The 19,687-nt window shown below is 39.0% G+C and overlaps 1 protein-coding gene across 11 annotated transcripts in view; it reads left to right on the forward strand.

Moving 5' to 3' along the window:
- The window catches only part of CTNND2 (catenin delta 2), a 631,469-nt gene that overhangs the window by 371,868 nt on the left and 239,914 nt on the right, over positions 1–19,687 (forward strand). For all 11 annotated transcript variants that reach the window (XR_008434168.1, XM_053959428.1, XM_053959656.1 and 8 more), the window contains one exon: positions 13,198–13,392. Coding sequence is in view for 10 of the 11 variants with exons in the window: in XM_053959428.1 (XP_053815403.1) it covers positions 13,198–13,392 (195 nt within the window). In the remaining variant the exon portion in view is untranslated. The remainder of the gene's footprint in view (positions 1–13,197; positions 13,393–19,687) is intronic.

Genomic DNA, 19,687 nt, shown 5'->3' on the forward strand with positions numbered 1-19,687 from the left:
TAAAAATGACAGAAATCTTATCTTCATCGTGTTTTTTGGGTATTTAAGGGATGTGAGAACAAGCCCTTCATTTTTACTGTGGTGGAAAACATAATCCTTTCCAGTTGCTGTGGCACAGAAACTGTTAGGAGTAGATGGAGTAGCTGAGATTTAGAAAGTCAGTATGCAGCTCATCAGTAACATAAGCATTCATTTGTTGGCATATCTAATGGCTTTGTGGTTGTTGTGTGCACACACTCTCTTTAAAGCAGTGAAGGTGCCTCTGATCAAGAGTAATTAATGATGGCAGAAAGAAGGTGGCAAAATGGGCAGTTGTGGAAGGCCCCTTTATTTAAGGCCAAAGCTTGGCTGGAGGGGTTGCCTATGTCTGCCTGTGCCATATGCAGAATGCTTATGGGTGAAACATGTTACTTGTCAGAGGTAACAGCTGCCAGAAGCTACACTGGGCCAAATTTGCTCTATGAGCAGTCATGGGAGATAAATTAGGTAATTTTTCAGTACTCATAGGGTCAAATTTGAAGATCACATAGATGTGGACCCAGAACAGAATACCTGTTGGTTTTATAAAAGTGGTATTGGAGAGGACAGAGAGATATTGTCTAATGATAATGAATTCATGGAACTGTACATTATCATAAGTGGTTAGAAGCAAAAGTCACAATTTAATATGCTGAAATGAGAAGGACCAAGTGATGACTAGTCTTAAAATTATAAGTCATGGCATATGAAACTGCCAGTTGGATCACATAGATTTTTAATAAGTACATCAAGTTGCAACTTATAGTGTGTTCATGAAGAAGTGTCCCTGCCCATGACAGGGGGTTGAAACTAATCTTTAAGGTCCCTTCCAACCCAAACAATTCTTCAATGCTCTAATATAAAAGTGCTATATTAGTTTGAATAGAAGTGGATTGAAATCTCATGCAATCCTCCCTTTTCTGAGGAAATTTTTGCATATGCTTTTCTGTATTTACTTCCTCCACAGCGTATGTCTATGGCCTTGTCTTGCCTTATGGCCCCTTAACCTCTCAATCCAATCCAGGTACAAAGCATCCCTTTTATCAGCTAGCCAGCTGTGCTGCTCTCAGGCAGTAAAAGCTTTTGATCATCCAGCTAAAGCTGTCCCTGGGTTTGAAGAGTGTTGCCTGGGAGGAAAGTAAAGGTGGAGAAGGAGCTGTGACCCTCTAATACTAGGGTAGATTTCCTGTCACTGCAGAGAAAAATGACACCTCTCCATGGGGTCTTTCCCCACCCCACTACTTTCCTGAGCATCCTGGTTCAGTGGGAATGCAGTCATGTTTACATTTGATCACCAAAAAGTGTCATGAGCTCTTCAAAGTCCCAGGAGCATGGTCTGTAAAGGAGGGTGAGATGGACTCTTGCAGATAGTTGTGCAGGAAAAGATGGTGGAGGGGGACAAGATGACAGCCCTCTGTGCATTTGGGGCTAATATACTGTGGAGAAAAGGAGGACTGAGTGAAAGAAAAATTGCAGACCTGCTAATCACAGTGCTCTTTGGACATTACAACATAAACTGATAGAAAGGAAAATAGAAGACATGAAGATTGTAAATGGTTAATGGGATAATTTGCAACAGGAGTTCTCCAAAAACAGATTGTGCTGGAATGACCTGCTTACTGACCTTTTCTTAGATGATATTTGATGTCTTTCTATTTCCTGTCAGGGCTCTGAGCATGGATTTTCTGTAGTGCCACTTAGGAAATGTTTAGTTAAGCTAGAGAAGATGGATATTCTTCCAAGAGTGTAGTTGGGCAGGGACCTGGGTAAAGGAACATTTTCAGTGTGTTATTTTGAAGATTGAAGGAATGGAAAGGAAGGGTACTCCTAATAAAGTTCCACAGGGAGAACTCTTGTCTACTTGAAAAATACTTTTTCATTTTATTATCTTGGCACAAAACCATGAAATAAGCCAAGGAAACTTCTTGGTAGTGGAATATTAGGAGGTATTTTCTGAAGAGAGGAAAATAAATCCTGTGTAGAAAGATGGAAGATGGAAATATGGAAGGGAAAGAACAGAATTGGAGCTGAGGTAATAATAATACACTTAATAGCTAGTTACATGTTCGGCATCTCTTGCTGAAAAGAAGAGTAGGAAAATACCTATGTGACCTGGTTGAGTACAGCATATCTCAGCCACCTGTATTAGGAACATAATAGAATATTTCATGGCCTCACATAACAAGCAAAACTGGGAGTGTTACACAGGGTTAGGACTTCAGCTAGGGAACTGTACACAGCTGTGACCCTCTGTAGGCAAGAGACACTTTCTAGCCTTCATTTCTTCTGAACTGTCCTGCATGGATTATCAAGAAATAAAGATGGTTGCTGTACGCAGACCTGACTTAGTGTGTTTCCTCCATTTCTTAATAGAGAAGAGGCTGCTAGATTACATAGCTTCTCACAGTAAACATAGATTATTTGTTAAGAGTGCTGAATCCTGGTAAGAATAATTAATTTGATGAAGGATTTACTTTCTTTGGTAGAAGACAGGATTAGTTGAGTCCCTGGCATAGTTCATCTCTGCCAATGGTGAGGGGTGTTTGAAACTAGATGATTTGAAACTAGTTTGAAACTAGGTTCCTTCCAACCCAGGTCTTTCTGTATTTCTGTAATTCATCTGACCAAGGAGGGAGTGAGAGCTAAAGGTATCTTCTGAGTGGCTTTTTACCATCAGCCTTTGATTTTAGGGCTTTATCTAACCAGCCATGATGTGTTTGACTGGAGCATCTTTGTCAGCTAGTGCTTCTCCATTTTCCCTCAAAATATTTGAACCCAATAGTCCTAGTGAATACAGTGACCCCCCCCGAGCCATGATTGCACTTTGTCTGGTCTCTGACCAAACTTCAAAGCTTTCAAGGTTTATTCATTGAAATTTTGTGTTTCTTTCTGCCTGAAGTTGTAGTTCCTGTGTTGCTCATGTCATCCTTTTCTGTGTTGCATCTTGAGATGCCTTTGGCAAGAACCAGCTAATGCTGAACTTAACTGAGCATCTCCTCCAGCGTGATCTAGTTTGTGTTCTACCATACTTAAGATCCTATCTTGTGAATCCAGAATTAAATGTCTTAGCTGAAAAACTCTTTTTATCTGAAGTTTATCGAGGTTGTGATTGTATGTCACTGCTTTTTTTCAGTCAGCAGTAGATTTTGGACCACTTCTGTAAAATCAGGCAAAACTTGATGCACATGTCTTCAGCCAGCCATATGGCCATGGAAGTGTTGGCTTCACAGGCCGGGCAGCCATTTGACATGCAAATAGTGTCAATTTGCATTTATGAATAACCAGTAACTAATGCTGTGACACTTCAGAATGCCTCAAGTACTTGTCAACTTTGGACTACATGAATCGCATTCTTCTAATTGAAATTACTGTTAAAGCCATTCTTGAAGCTGAACACTTCCAGTAGTTTATTGTAAACTGCTGAGAACACATTTCTTATGTTCCTTATCTTGGATCTGCTTTCCTTTTGCCAGTGACCTTCTTTCACCATTTGTCACCTGCAGCATTTGTCATGGCCATTTCATTTTAGCATGGACTCTCTGCTGGAGTGACAGCGCTCTTTCAGCCTAAGGTCCTTTTCTGGCCATGCTTTTCAGCAGTAATCTGAGTTTGTGAGGTTAATTGCAAAGTCTGTTTTGCTGTGTTTTTTTCCTTTCTTCTCTGCTCTCTTTTTTTTTTCTTTTTTTTTTCCTTACAATATGTTCCTGCTAAAAAGAATCTGTAGCCATCCATTTCCTCCTTTGCTTGTTGCTTATTGTGGAAGGTTTTACTTAAGGTATATTTCTGAGTCTTTGGAAGTTGGATACTAAATGCATGCTATTGAGTGATTGCTATATTAGTAAGAATAATGAAATAAAAGAGAACTTTATTTTATGGGATGCAATGATTATTTCAGCATAAATTTTAAGTCCTTGAGCTACTCGTGTCTTGGTGTTAACAGTATTCCTTTTCTTTGTCTCTACATTCAGTATTTCTTTTATTTAGAGCATCCCTGTTAGAATTGCTTCAGATTATAATGTCTTCAGTAATAGATTTCTAGCAGAGGTCTCAATAGGTACATAACGGAAACAACCTAAAACCAGCTTAAATAATGGTGCAATAATCTTGTGAGCATAATTCTAAAAGTGGGTAATTGTATAAACTTCTTCACAAGCATAACTAAATTCTTTAGTTAGATTGTATTCAAATTGATTATGTAAACATTTAATAAAACGTCCGTGTTTTAACTCCATATTTTAAATGCAACAAGTCTCAAATGGACAGTGAAAACGTGATGAGTAATAGAGTATCACGGAATATCCAGAGATACCTTCCATTTCTTGAATTTGGCATTGAGAAAAACACAAAGATAATGAACTCCATTTTTTCCTCCTGAATGTCACATACTTATACCTCATGTCTTGGTGAAGTCCAGAAACCAAGGACTTCAAGTAAGTATTCACTGAGGAGAAAGCCTCTGGGAGGAGAAAGTGTTTAACATTCTATCAAAGATGACCTTACATGAAAGAACAAATACTACCAATGCTTTTCTCTATTCTCCTAATAAAAGGCAAGTTTGAATACAAAGAGTTACAGATAAAATTTCCAAAATTTACTATTGTTCAGACCTCTAATAACGTGCAATCTAAAAGGAATTACAAAAGATAAGTTGCCAACACTTTTCTGTGAGCAAACTCCAGATGCAGTGTCTGAAATTTCAGCTGTGTCTGTCAGAAACTGGAACACAGGTTTTCAAAACAAGAATATTCATAATAAGTTAACTTTAACTTTTTAAAAGGTGCATGTGTGATCAAGATTTGTTAGAACTATGTTTGCGTTCTCCCTGTTAGCAGGAAAACCACCTCTTGGAACAGTGAGCTTCTCGGAAGGACATTACAATTAGATAAAGAATTCAGGTTGCCCAGCAAAAGCCAGTTGAGGAATACTGTAGTTGGGCAGACTTGAATTACCCAATTGCCACAGCCCCTGCATCAGCCTAGAGCCCACGGTGCAACACAAACTATTAGCATTCAGAATTTCAAATAATAAATTTTTATCTTTTCTAAGATCAAGATAAGCAAAACTTCAAAGATCTCTGCTGCTACAAAGGCCTAATATTGTTTTCAGTTGTCATGTAGCTGTGGTGAACTATCCAAACAGCTTCTGCAGAGCTGCTTGGCCGTGTTGCTTAGTAACATCATCCTGTTGCTGAGGCACTCAGCCCTCACTCAAAGTGGGTAGCAAGCAGGAAAGTTAGGAACAGTGATTTGTATAACCAGATAGCAGCATCTGTTCCCATTTGTGCATGGGACTTCTTTTCCTTTTTCTTGTAAAATTGGGAGGGTTGAGGGGCATGGAAGAGGCAGAGCTTAAGAGAGGGGGGTGAAAAAACACCAAACAAACACAAAGTAACACCCAGTATGATAATTTGCTGAATGGTTTAAAAAAAAAAAATTATCTTTTACTTTTTTCCCAGCTGAAGGCAAATTGTTGATGTATAGTGGTGGTTGCTTTGGGGCAGTTTCTGTTTTTAGTTTTTTCTTCATCGACAGTACCCTAGATGAGAAATGAAATAGGAATTATCTCCCTGAACTTGTCTGTCACATTTAATCTGCTATTTCTTCCTGGCTATATTTGCCTCTTACATCTTTTCTCCCAGTCAAACTTTTCTTTTCCACTAGCAATTTATTTTTGATAAAATGTTGTAAGCAGGTGAGTGCTTTTCAACAGAACAAGGGCAGTAGCAGAAAGAAGAAAATGCTCAGGATGAGGTACAAATTTATAGTTTGTCCTTCTGTTTTCCCTAGATCCTTAGATTTATAATAACTGATACAATACTTTGCAGTGAAATTAGTTTGCATGGCTAAAATCACGGACTATTTAAAAATATTTCTACCTTTATTTTTTCTTTTAAACATGCTGAGAAATGTAATGGATGCCAATCCATTTCTTTAAAACCTTATTAACTTAATATTTGGTTAGTTTAAATGGGATAAAAATTATGTGGGTACTTCTTATGAGATACAATAAACCTTATTGAATGATTTTTAAAGTTTATTTGGGGCCTGTTTATTACACTTATAAAAGTGTAATCCCTTTTTTTCCTCCTTCCCTTCTCTATTTTTAGCACTAATGTGAAAACTGCTGGCCTTAGTTCAGATGTTGGTTTTGCGGTGTCCCTTAAGCAGCCAAAGCCAATCTGTTTTGAGGAGACTTTTCTAAGATACTTAATCTGGTTAATGGACAAATTATGTCTGGGAAATTCCACAGTGTGAGCTGAACGTGACAGTATCCTGACGGTGACACCGCTAATAGGTTTGACAGTGCAGTGAGAGTTTGAAAGGAACACTCCAGACCATGCATCGTATTGCACTTCAATCTTTTAAGGAGAAAACCTGAGGAAAAGCAATCTAAGATACTGACAGGTGAGGCAAGGCTGTTCTTTTAGTTCTGAACTTGAATATTGGGGCAGACTTTTTGTTTGGTGGTGAGCTTCTGTAGTGTGGGCTGAGGATGCCAGAGTAGTATATCCATGGGGTTTTTTTCAGGCATCCAGAGTTTGATATCAGTTGAAAGATGTCATGTGTAATTAGTCAAATTACTGAAGGCATTATTTCTTTCTGTATCTTTGCAAATAGTCCTGAGTCAGAGAGAGAATGATGCAGTGAGAATGGAAAAAGTGTAAAAACAGAAATGAGTTTTAATTCTGAGCTTTCATTAGTTAATCTTCCATTCTAGTATTTCAGGAATGAAAAAATTGATACATTTGTGTGTGTAGTAAAATCTAAACAGGTGAGAATCCTGTGTTTAAAAACCCCCTAAAATCAGTTAAAAAGAATTCACTGGAGACTGTGTCCTGGTTCTAGTGACTGCAGATCTTTGGTGTGCTAGGGGCCCAAGCTGATGTACAAAGGTGTGCATTAGCTGGAACTGCCATATGGCCTGTCATGTCTTACTGGTTAATTTAACCATCTGTCATGTCTTAACAATTTGTATTCACTTTCTGTAGTCGGGTTAGAAGGGTTTTCTTCTCTTTGGTACAGTAATTTTCATCACAGATTGCTCTTATATTTCCCTTATCTGAGTTCTATTAGTTTTATTTATAGTCATATTACTTGTAGATCATCCTTTCCTTTTCCAATGTTATTATAAGAAGATGCATACATTCAGGCAGGCATTTTGGAGATGTTTCTGCTTAAATTTCTGGCACAAAACAAAGTCAGTATCAAAACTTGAGCTGTGAATGTTTGACTCCACTTCTCCTCCTGTTCACTTCTAATTCTGCACTTATGTTCACATCAATTTCTTTACTATGTAAATTAAAATAGGTTAGTGTCTGTAAAACAGGTTTCATAACATATGAGTTCAGAGTGAAAATCCCACTGTTCATATGCTCTTTCTCACATGTTGCATTTTCAGAATTGCAGTGAAGCTGTGACCTGATCTACTGTATATATATATATTTATTTAATAAATAGCATTATTATTATGCTATTGTTTATTTCATAGTAGCATTTTAGGACAAGCATCTAAGAGAAGCTTACGTCAAAAAGCATTTTCAGCCATGATGTGCTGTTTAAATCAAAAAGTTCTTTCAGTCCTCTGAAAAGCATGCAACATATCAAAGCCACAAAATTCCTGTGATTCTCTTTCAGATTCTGTGCCTGCACGCTCTTATTTCAATGATGGGCTTATTGCAATTTTACCATAGTCTAGGGTTGGTGGTTGTTCGATGTTTTCTTTTTTTAAACTTGTAGTGTAAACAATGTTGTCATTATATTTAAAATTAAGAATTGATGCAGGCAGCTGTGGATTTTTAATCTTCCTTGTCAGAAAGATGCATCTTCTAAGTGCAAAGTGTTATAGTTTGTTCAGTTTGATTTTGGTACTTACAACCTCAAGTAGCTAGAGGCCTGCTGTGTATTGAAAGGTGTGGGGTTGCAACAAAGTTTAATTAATTAAATTAAGTTGTTAACATGTACCTGATAAGGGGTAATACAATGGTTGCTGATCTTCAGCTCGTGTGTCACTAATGATGTTCCTCCATCATATACATAAGGCAATTGTTTAACAGGAGTCTTGATCAATGTATTTAATGATCAAGAATTTCTCAATGAGGGCTGAATGGTATATCTGGTCAAATCTTAATGGTTTTTTTTAACATTGAGATTATCACTTGCATATTTTGTGTTTCCAAGGAGCTCTTAAATCCTGGACAGTAGGGCAGTACCGTATGCTCTTCCTATTAGAGATGTTTAGAGAGTATCATGACATTGTAGGGCTTCTTCTTAGCAAGGCAGGATGACAAGTTATAAAGCCTTTCAAAAGAGGCACAAATAAAAACTGCCCAAGATTTATTAGAGCATAGCAATGCCTGTGATCCATTAATTTCAGTAATTTTAATGCCTTTAGTTTCTTACAATGACAAATGCCAATATATTGGTTTCCTTTATTGACCTAAACTGTCAGATAAACAGTATCACTCAAACATGTCTGTTGTATTTATTTTCTTGACAGCCTGCACCAGTTCTGAAGAGCAATTAGGGATTATATTTCTCTCATGTTACACTTGTCTGATTGCAGTATTTATCTTCCTGTGGGAAGTGAGACTTTGTCAGAAAAGAGTATTTTCTTAGGAAACAACTATTTCCCTATACTGCTGAGGAATGTATCTAACTAATACGGAAAAAATTAGCTATTAGGGTGGACATTTTTCAAGTGTAAAGAGTGGGGATTGACTTTCTGATCCAGTTTGGTAGGACTGCACTTTTCATGTCTTCTTTCTATTGCCCCTCTTGAATGTGGGAAGTGATGAAATACCACATGTAGGAATGTGTATTTTCATCTGGACAGTTCTAGGTTATCCTTGTTGCCCTAATCCAGTTCACCTGGCTGGGTGCTCATGTAATACTCCAGTGGAACCTGGCCACAGATGACTTCTAAAAGCTCCACAGTGATGCAGAAGATAGGACGTTCCACTTGCTTTCAGGTTTCAGTCTTGGAGGCTTCAGAAGACAGAGAAGACTCTCCTTACTATATGCTATTGTTCATATAGTTAATCAGTTTCTGTTCTAAAAAAATATATTTAACTTTTTTTTTTTCTTAATTTGGTGATTTGGTGCCTCTCACAGTTATTTTAGAGCTGTATAGTCTATATACCTTCTGCTGTGATGCATCTCTGGCATTGCAATCAAATAATTTCTCAGTCTTTTGTCAAACAAGATTGGACTATTGGAATAATTGATTAATAGATGGTTTCTTGAACCCCTAAGTAATGGTTTAGTTCTTCTTGGATTGGTTTGGTTTGTTTGGGCTTTTTAAATTAATCTACTACCCCACTTTTTGACCACCATGATCATGAGAGTTCTGGCTATGCTCTGGTGCTGAATACATCATCTGTAAATAATGACTAGCAGGACTGAAAGTTTAATAATAACTTTTCTTTGAACTTGAGCATAGACGTGTCTGTGAATGGGCTTGATGCCCGATTACGTCTCTGAAAGAAAAACAGTATTGCTGTCAGGGTGGGCTGGTCAGGGAGTAGGGCTGAGTCCATTTCCGAATATGTAGGAGAAAGGTGTGTGGCTTTGATGCACATCACTGGTTTGATTTCAGGCAACCCAGAGAGGTGCAGTGCTATTAGTGGAGTGAAGGGCTGGCAGCTGGATAAGAACTGGTCTTGGCGAGTGCAGTTTGGAGGGAGCCATGCATTCATGTTGCCTCTAGGTTTGGGGAAGCCACTTCTGAGGGCGGTGAGCTTCCTTAATGCCAGACTGCTCATGGGCCTTGCTGATCTTATCTTTTATTGCTTCCTAGTAGCATATTGGTTACTGGTTTTCCATTCTGACCTGGTTGGTTTTCTGGCCTCTATGAGCTTCAAACTGCTTTAATGCAACAATTTTTGGAGGCAGTGATACAGATCAGCTTGTGGCTTTGAATAAGAAAGGATGTAGCTGTTGGCTGCTAACCCGGGATACAGGCAGGAGACCTGTTAGACCTCTCCTTCTCAGTAACATCAGTTCTTTGAGTTCATGGTCTTTGTTTTGATCAGTTATCTCAACTGTCTCTCCTGTGCCTTCCAAAGCAGCAGAATATGGTGGAGGGTTGAGTGTGTAAATGAAGTGGGATTCAGTTGTCTGAAATCCCAAGTTACCTGTGTGACCTTTCCTGGATAAAACTCTTGGTATAACAGGTACTAGTTAGTTGATTTTAATATTTAAATAAAATATGCAATAAAAACCTGTTGCTCCTCAGTTGAGACTTGAATAAATTAATACGTAGAAAAACGTCTAGGAGCAATTGAAAAGAAATTTTAACTTAAATCAACTTGCTGTTCTAGTTTTATAAATACCAACTTAATAGAAACATTAAAAAGTATGATGGTGTTACATCTTTTTATAAATGTTCTGATTTATTGTCTTTTTAACTAGATTTAGGAACCTTAAAGGGTGGTAGTGTTTTGTGTTTAAATAGTGATATCTGATAATTTGAAAATAGTGTGGTAAAAATGCATATAGAAAAGTATAATTTTTGCTTAAAACTTAAGGTGTTTAAGAGGCATGATTTTAAAGTGGCCTTAATTTCTGAGATTTGAGAGTGCTTTAGTTTCTAAAATGAAACTATTTTAGTTACCTTTAGAAATCTTTGTTTTCTTGAAGTGTTAGAGGGATAGTGGCAGTTACTCCCTGATAGGGTTTTAACTCTTGAACTTCCGGGGGGGGATGTTGAGTCATAATGTTGTTACTCAGATGCATTGTAGTTGTTTTTAGATTGCCACTTAATCGTTTTCAGTCAAGTCAGATTGGTTAAATGTTTTGGTCAAGAAGTTTCTCTGGTTATACATGTGCTTACTGTTTAGTACAGTAGTGTTAAAGTCTTAATTACATATATAATTTGCAAATATTTTATTTGCATATATATATTTGCAAATCTCTGTTCAATATTGGCATAATAAATTAATATTAAGCTTCTATTTAGACTAGTATCAGCACTTGCAAGTACTGAACTATTGGCAGAGTATGAATTATAGTTTGGAAACATGCTGATATCTGGGTTATACTGCTACTGAGTTCAATGGGAAAAATCTTTTGGCTTACAGGAAGCTGAGTTAGAAAATATTGTTCAAAAACCATCGTTAACTTGTATGTGGGCAAAAGAACTGTAGTGCTTCCAGAATAAGTTGTAGTTCTTTATTCTGTAGCAAGTCTGATTTGTTGGTACACTGTTAACTATCTGAAATACTCTCCTCAATTTTTCTGTATCTTTTCCTCTGATACAAATTGAGCCAAATATGCATTGAAATTTGGACATAATCACAACAGGCTGTTTTTCAGGCCACTCTGGAGGATACAAGACCTTGGTGGGAGCAGTTCAGTTGTTCTGAAAATCAGTCTTAAGGGTGCAGGGCTAAAGAGCACTTTGAAAATGTAGACCATGAAGAATTTAATTTTGTAATAGTAATATCAACTTTCTGGATAATTGCTGTCATTAGAGATAAAATATTTGGGATTCTTGGCAGACTTTATAGTAAGGGGAGCAACAGAATTACTTTCAGCAATGTGCTAATGGCAAGCCAGACTGGAAAATGTTAGAAGGGAAAAATATGCAAATAGGGCATTCCACTAAAAACATGCACGGAAGTTGAAAAACTCAGAAGAAAGCACGTATATGGCACAAGCTGATTAGAAGAAGGAAAGGGGATAGATTATTCTTTTCTCCTGACAATTTGTATTAAAATTTAAGTAATGTTGTGTCAGTGTATATTCCTCATTTCCATCCTATGTTGCTATCTCACCTTACTTTATATCTGTGCTTTGCATTTTAAAAGTATTTAGTGTCTGTTTATGCAACAAAACCACTGCAAACACAATGATTGTGGCAGAGGCTTTCAGCAGGAATGGCTACACCCATGGTCTGAGCAGTACAAGGTCAGCCAGTGGAGCATCACCTGCATCCAGGATTTCAACCTCACAGAACTAGCAGCAAGGGCCAGAAGACTTGTATCTTTGATTGCTTTTCTAAACAACTTAAATAGCATGTTACCACTTTGTGGTGTAGATCTGACATTTGCAAAGTGTCACTTGCATACTTATTGCCTACTTTACTTTATTCTTACCTTCAAAATCTGTAATGTTTGTACAGCATCCCCATGACTCTTCTTGCCAATCTTAATAACAGACCACAGAGATGAAGTACCTGAGTGGCAAAAGAATTGAAATGACAACTTCAATCACATCTGGAAATATACAAGTCTCTTTTTTTAAATGTTCTAATATAATCTGGTTTTAATAGTAAAATAAGAAGATGTTTTAATAAAATCGTGTGTGATCTTGTTATTTACCAAAAAAAAAAGGAAATAAGCTATATCCTTAAAATGTTTTTTTTTAAGGAGGTGTGTTTAATTTATTCATTCTCAGAGGATATTTAAGTTGTAGAAAGTCTTAGCAACTTGATTTTTTTTCAAAGTGTAGAAGACAAAATGTTGATAAGGCACAACACAAAATGTTGATTGCACCATTCTATTGCAATTTTGAGAAGCATTCGAATGATCAGCCTTCATGTAAAACTACATCCATTCATCAGCTCCAGCTTATTTCATTTGTAGGTCTTCAGCTATGGGCATAACATGTGAAGCTCATTCTGACTGCTGCTGCTTTTTTCTCCCCAACCCTCCTGCCTCCCCAAATCCTGGACCCGTTTAGTTCAAGATATTCCTGGGTTGTAGAACTTTTGCCTTTTCTTGTTTGTTTTCGTTTGTTTGGAGTTTTTTATTGGGGGGGGGGGGGGAGGAAGTTGGTTTGGGTTTAGTTTGATTTTGGGATTTTTTTTGGTTTTTGAGGGGGGAAGAGTTGGGGTTTTTTTTATTATTTTTGAGAGGAGGTGGTGGGTTCTTTGGTCTCTGTTTAAGAAGAGGTGATAATCATGATATCTATCTCACCAAAATATGTAGTTTCCTTAGAAGAAATGGGATTTTTGTGTAGATGCAGGCAGCTGAATGATGCAGCTAAAAGGGATTAAGTGGAGCTGTAGCTGCCCTTGATTGCTATTTCTATTTGCGTGTTGAAAACACTTACTACTTAACATTGTTTGAGATTTTTTTTTGTGTTTAAATGCTACTTTCAAGTAAAATTTTAGTAGTCAGATCCTGTATTTGTCTCTCGTTTTCTCCCTCTTAAACGTCTCTTATAAATCTGTTTGCAGCTGGGTCTCGGGCATCTTACAGCAGCCAGCACAGCCACCTTGGCTCCGAGTTAAGGGCACTGCAGTCTCCAGAACACCATATAGATCCTATTTACGAAGACAGAGTTTATCAGAAGCCCCCTATGAGGAGTCTCAGCCAGAGTCAGGGGGACCCTCTGCAACCAGCACACACAGGCACATATCGCACTAGTACAGGTAGGTGGATGTAACCTGCATGATTGTCTTTCTATGAGATTGTCTTTCTATGAGATTGTCTTTCTATGAGATATGTAACTTACTCTCTGCTACTAACTCTTCTTCTCTTCCTTATGTGCTTAACCAAATGTATTCTGTGCATGCCAGTCAAATAAAATACCTTTTGCAGATGGCAGCTATCAATAGAACCCCAGATACGTGCATACAAGGGAGAAATACTTAATGTTGTGCTACAAGTACAGTAGGTTAAGCTAAGTTGCGGAGGGAGCTTACTCATAAAGAGAGAGAAAATACTTCTATTAATCAAGTGTATTGTCTTAGAGAAAGATCTGTTGTCTCTGAAGAAATTGCTAGGATTTGTTTTGCTTACAAAGGTATTTTTTGTGTTGCAAATGGACTGCAAATTTCCTGCCACATAAAGCTAAGTGATTGTTCACTTGCTTTCAAAGTAAATCATAAGTAAATTTTCTTCCTCTGTCCCACAGAGGTAGGCTTTGGTGTAGGTACACAGACATAAAATTGAACGGTAACATAGGGAAAAGCTGTTAGCAACACTGGTTTACCCATAAATAATAATGATTGTCCCTGAAATGCATTGGTGTAACAGTCCTACTTGCAGAATGAAGAGTCCCTCTTGAAGAAATGAAATACAGCTGTATGTTGGAACCCACAAATAGATCAAAAATCAACAGGGATATTTATGGTATTTAATGCACAAAATAATTAGAGTATATAAATGCTACAGCCAAAATAGCCTAAAGCAGATGTAGATGTACTTGCCTTAGGAATTGTAAGTATTTCTGGTGTTTCATTTTTGCTGTGTTGATCAAAGAGGAAAGATTATGTCCATTTTCAGATCACTCCTATTTTCATCAAGGAAAAGTTAAGTGCACTTTCCAGAGCAAGATACTTGGCTTTCTTTTAAAACAATTTTTTTTAACTTCTTTAAAAAACCCATTTCTCCAAGGGAAAATCTGGTGGGTTTTTTGTGTGTCCTACCACCTTATGCAAGTTTGGGTGTTCAGAGTGCAAGAGGAAGTCTTAAAAAGGAAATTTAGCCAGAGAATTATCTAGCAAAATACCTGTAACAGCTTTATGCTTTTTTGAAGAGCACCATTGCACCATTTCCCTCCTGTTGAAGAAACTATCACAGTTTCATGTTATGTATAGAGTCACACATGGATATGAGGAAAAAATACTGTTCTTTGCATGAAAGGGAGAAAAACCTCTGCTTACATCAGTGAGCTGTGGAGGCAGTGGTAGTGAGTGAAACTACTGTTTCTATTGAACTTTAAGTCTTCTGTTCCACCTGTGGCTGCCTCATACTGCCTATATAATGCTCTCTTTCCCAGACATGCCCTGAAGAGGGTTTCTTATTTTGCTTGCAAAATATCCCTTTGGTTGTCTGTGCTGAAGTAGCAGGCTATCTTGTGACTGTACTGTTCAAAGCACCTCGGTAAGGAAGGAAACCTAGTCAACACAGATAACAATTAGCGTGAATTAAACTGGGACACGGGATGTTGGTTGGTTACACATAGAGATGGGTTTTCAAAAGGAAAGAGAAAAAAAAAAACCCACAGTCGTATGGGTAGCAGACACATGCCCTGTGAAGGTGAGTTTTGTTTTGCCACTTGGGATGTGGATTTGAAAGTTGGTGCAGGCTCACTCTGAAGAAAGACCCTGTCAGTCCAGCTTTGTGTTGGGTTGATCCTCCCATGCTTTCCACCCTGCACCCCTATCATCAGGCTCAGGGGAAGTGAAAGCAGATGGATGTGTGCCAGTCCAATCACTCTGTTGCTCTGTTGGTAGCTGTCAGCTGCAGATGCTGTCAGCCTTTCACACAGCCAGGCTGAAGAGCTGTCAGTGCTCAGAGGGAATTTTGAGCTGGATTGGATCAGCTCTTGGACTCTTGCCTCTCAATAGGAACATATCATTTCTGATGGAGACCATACAATCTTTTTCAAATTAACAGGAGGGAAAGGAGTTCAAGTTTGCACATAATTATTTTTTTCTTTATTGGGTTTTCGTAAGTGTTGATTGGTTGTGGTTTTTTTTTTTTTTATTTTAGGATTAGATTTCTATTTGGTGTAAGATATGAGGGATGTAGATTACTGTGTACTCCATGAAGATACGTGCCAAGGATTCATGGCCTGTATATTCTGTGTGCATGAGTCATGGCAGAGTGGGGAGCTTTAAGACTTCAGTGCACTCCTTTGTACACCATAGTTCACACCCTTTGTGTACGACAAAAATAGCTTTAATCATGAAGATGATGCATGCTTTTCCACATCTGACAAAAAGAAAAGGGAATGCAAACTTAAAGATGTTGTCCAAAGCCTGGATTTTTTTGTCTGCAGCTAAGACTGCCCATTGGAAATAAAACTTAAGTTAGTTCTACTTGCAAACCATTTAATTTTTTTTAGTGGGTTGTTTGTTTTTTGTTTTGATGGGTTTTTTTGTTTGGTTGGTTGTTTTTTTTTTTAGTTTTGTTGTACTTTGTGGGATTTGAGGGGATTTTTATGGGGTTTTTGTTTGGTTTTAAAGAACATTATTCCTGAATTTGAAAATTTCACTTACTTTGGAAAAGTAACCAAAATGGTTACTTACTATAGGCATCACCTCTTTCCCTTTTATGAGCCCTTAAATACATATTACATTCAAGATTGTTTACACAACTGAGGATAAAGCCCTCTCAAGAGTTTTTAGTCTTCTAGGTAAATGAACCTTCAGTAAGCAAAATTCAATAAGCTAACATTTCTCTATGGGGTGAACTAAATTAAGTTTGCTCTATATACTCTCTGGGTTTTGGGTGATGTTTTTGTTCTTAACTTTACTATTTTCCTTGTATTTCACTTGAGAATGAAATGCATGGTGATAGTTCTGCACTACATACTGCTGAAGGTACAAAACGTGTCTGAACATTTCCCCTGGTAGCTTTAGATAGGATGAATTCTTCATAGAATCTCAGAATGGTTTGTGTAGGAAGGGACCTTAAAGATCATCACATTCCATCTTCCCTGTCACTGACAGCAAACCTTTCACTAGACCAAGTTGTTCACAGCCCCATCCAACCTGGTCTTGAGCATTTCCAGGGATGGGGAGTCCACAGATTCTCTGGGCAACTTTTCTTCTGCCTCACCACCTTCATAGTAAAGAATTTCTTCCTGATGTCTTATCTAAACCTGTCCTTCTTTAGTTTAAGTCTATTCCCCCTTGTCCTATCACTTAGTGTTCTTGTGAAAAGTCACTTTCCAGCTCTTGTAGGCCCTCTTCAGGTACTGTAGGCTGCTTTAAGGTCTCCCTGGAGCCTTCTCTTCTCCAGGCTGAACAGCCACAACTCTCTCAGCCTGGCCTCACAGGAGAGGTGATCCAGCCCTCTGATCATCTTGGTAGCCTCCTCTGGACTTCTCCAACAGTTCCTTGTCCTTCCTGTGCAGAGGACCCCAGAGCTGGATGCACTGCAGGTCGGGTCTCACCAGAGCAGAGGGACAGAATCCCCTCCCTGGCCCTCTTGGACAAGCTGCTTTGGATGCAGCCCAGGACATGGTTTGATTTCTGGACTGCACAAATTGCCAGGTCATGTTAAGCTTTTCAACCACAAACACTCCCAAGTCTGTCTCCCCAGGTCTAGTCTTGTTCCATTCTCCAGCCAGCCTGTACCTGTGGTGCTAGTTATAACTGAGTGTGTTACTGTCATGCTGTCTAAGCTAAAAATAATGTTTCAAATTTGAAAGCAGTAGCTGTAAAAGCTCTTTTGATTGTTAAGCTTTAACTTAACAATCCCTTTTGCTCTTCAAAGGGTAATGCCTTCTCTCATATAAAAAGTACCAGCCCAAACTTTTGCACTAAAAGCAGTAAGTGTGAAATTTTCCTTTTGAAATGTGAAGCCTCAAAGGATGTGCTTGGAGGGAGTACTCAGACACAATACAAAAAGCAAATTAATTTATTTACTGAATAGCAACTTAAAGCTTGTATTTGTAACCCAACTAAATAACACTAATAATTTTTGTTCAGGCAGGTTTGTTACTGATTTTCCTCATAAACCTAAAGGTTTTGAATTATTCATATAGTAGAGATAAGCTTATTTGATGGGATGTTTACATGAACACTGATGGAATTTGAAGAGGGCTGTTAATTAAGAGGGAGGAGGGGTTGCCTTTCAGCCAGAGTGGCATATGGAATCAATGATTGTTTGCTTATTTACAGAATTAGAATTTTGAACTAGAGATTTAGTGTATAGTTATTGACATTTAATCCACGTCAAACATGAAACCAGGCAAAACAGGCAAAATCACACTATTTTTCAAGTCTCGGATTTCTGTAGCTGCCTTGAGGACAAAGCATCCTCACTGTTCTGGTTGTGGGCTGTCAGTGCTGAGCTGCAGCTCAGGAGCACAATTTTGGCAGCTGTGGGGGCTGTGTGAACTGTTGTTGTCACCCTCCAGAGGCTGGCATCACTGTCTGGAAGCTCATGCTTCTACTGTGGTCCCTCAGAGAAACAGATGAGCCCTCTTCTGTAAAAAGGATGTAATTTCCAGGTAAAGTTTGTAAAAGCCTTGAAAGAGTACTATCCCCAGTGGTCTGGGCAGGAGGGATGAGAAATGGGAGAGCTGTGCTTTTTCTGAACTCTCTACAAAGAGCGACTTTATCAGATGAAGTAAGTGTTGCTGTGTAAGAGCACTAGTGCTGCTGGTGAACTGTGAGCATATAGATCTTAAAACCTGCAGAGTACTTATGCTTTAAGAGTGCTCACTGGTTTCAGGGGCTGCAAGCAAATACTTTTGATCCCAAGCTTACAGAAGTGACAAGGATGCACTGGAGGAGTGAACCTGTCCTCCTCAGCTCTGTGAAGGCTACGTGCATCTCACTGGCACCAGGGGAACCCTGGCAGCCTGGATGAAAGCTTAGGAATGGTCTCGGGATGCATAGCCTGAGAATGATCTCTGTCTTAGTCACCCGAAGGTCACCATGGGGAAGATGTTGTGATGCAGTTCAGTCACAGTTGAATGGACTTCAAAGTCCAGCACCTTTGTGTGGTTACACAACCACTTGGTGCTCATTGGAGTGCTGGGTGCACAGAGCTGAGCTGCCTCCTTGCTGAAGACTGGTCGTGCAAGGTACTGCAAAGACGATTCTGAGAGCATTAGGAGAATGAGGAGTCTGTGATTGATCTGCTGAAATTAAAGAGAACCCTGAAAGGAAGGATTTATTGAAAGGAGGTTGGATAGTAGAAGGCTAATCAGTAAAAGTTTGTATTGTCTCCGAAGAGTCGCTTAGGGTGGGATAGGCAGGGCTTATCAGGCGTGATCTTGTAATGGGTTACCTATCAGGGAACGTCTTTGTGGCAGGTGCACTCCTGCAGCACTTGCTGTGCTACCCTCAGAGCTGCCCAATGCCCCTGTGTGTGCAGGCAGTTGCCAGGCTGCCCTCTCGCTTCTCTTATGGCCTCCATTCCTTCAGGCCAGGTCCATCTCCCTGAGATTCCTTCCACTGATGCTTGAGTGCTTCCACCAGTACACCAGCACCTCTGAAGATGTCTGTTCCCAAAAGCTGTGCTGCCATAAGGTGCACCACTTCCTGGGCACCATGGCACAGAGTACCAATCCAAGAGAAGAGGCCTGTGGAATTTGTGATGGCAGATGCAAAGCAGAAATATGTGTGTTTCCAAGCTGGGTTTCTGTGTGGAGGAAGAATGCTGGCTGGAGAGCAGTTAACAGCCAAGGCAGCTGCTTTTCAAAGGAAAGAGTTATCTGTTGCTCCTGGCCATTTGCCAGTGGCAGGGAAAAGCACAATATTTCATTGTCCTGTGATGTAGCTCAGGAAAAACTGCCAAAGGTGAGAATCATCATTGTGTATCTGGACAGATGCTCTTGTCCTCTTCTCTGCCTTCCATCCCACTCCTGCCTTGTACTTCATTTGCTGAAGGAAGTGTCTGCACCAAGGGATGCTTTATCTTAAGTGCTGCTTGTAGTAATGATGCATTTCTCCTGTATAGTGTGTTTTGCTTTTTAGTAGGGTAGAAGCAGTGTTTGTTTCTGGAGTGCAGTCTTTGTTCATGGACTAGATACTGCTGGAGGGATGGGAAGAGGAGCCAGGTGGCAGTGGCAGCATTTGCTGCTTCATGCCTGCTGCACTTGGCCTGGGCTTTTGCTGTCCTGGAGTTTAAACAGTGTCCAAGGAGAAGGTGTACAAGAAAACCTAGTCCTTCTTTTGTCACTGGGCTGATGGCTTTCTCACAGTGTGACTGAGCTGTCTTCTTGTTCTGTCTGATGAGGTGTCTGTGGTGAGGATCATA

The sequence above is a fragment of the Vidua chalybeata genome, chromosome 1 (genome assembly GCF_026979565.1).
Source record: "Vidua chalybeata isolate OUT-0048 chromosome 1, bVidCha1 merged haplotype, whole genome shotgun sequence".
Classification (NCBI taxonomy): domain Eukaryota; kingdom Metazoa; phylum Chordata; class Aves; order Passeriformes; family Viduidae; genus Vidua; species Vidua chalybeata.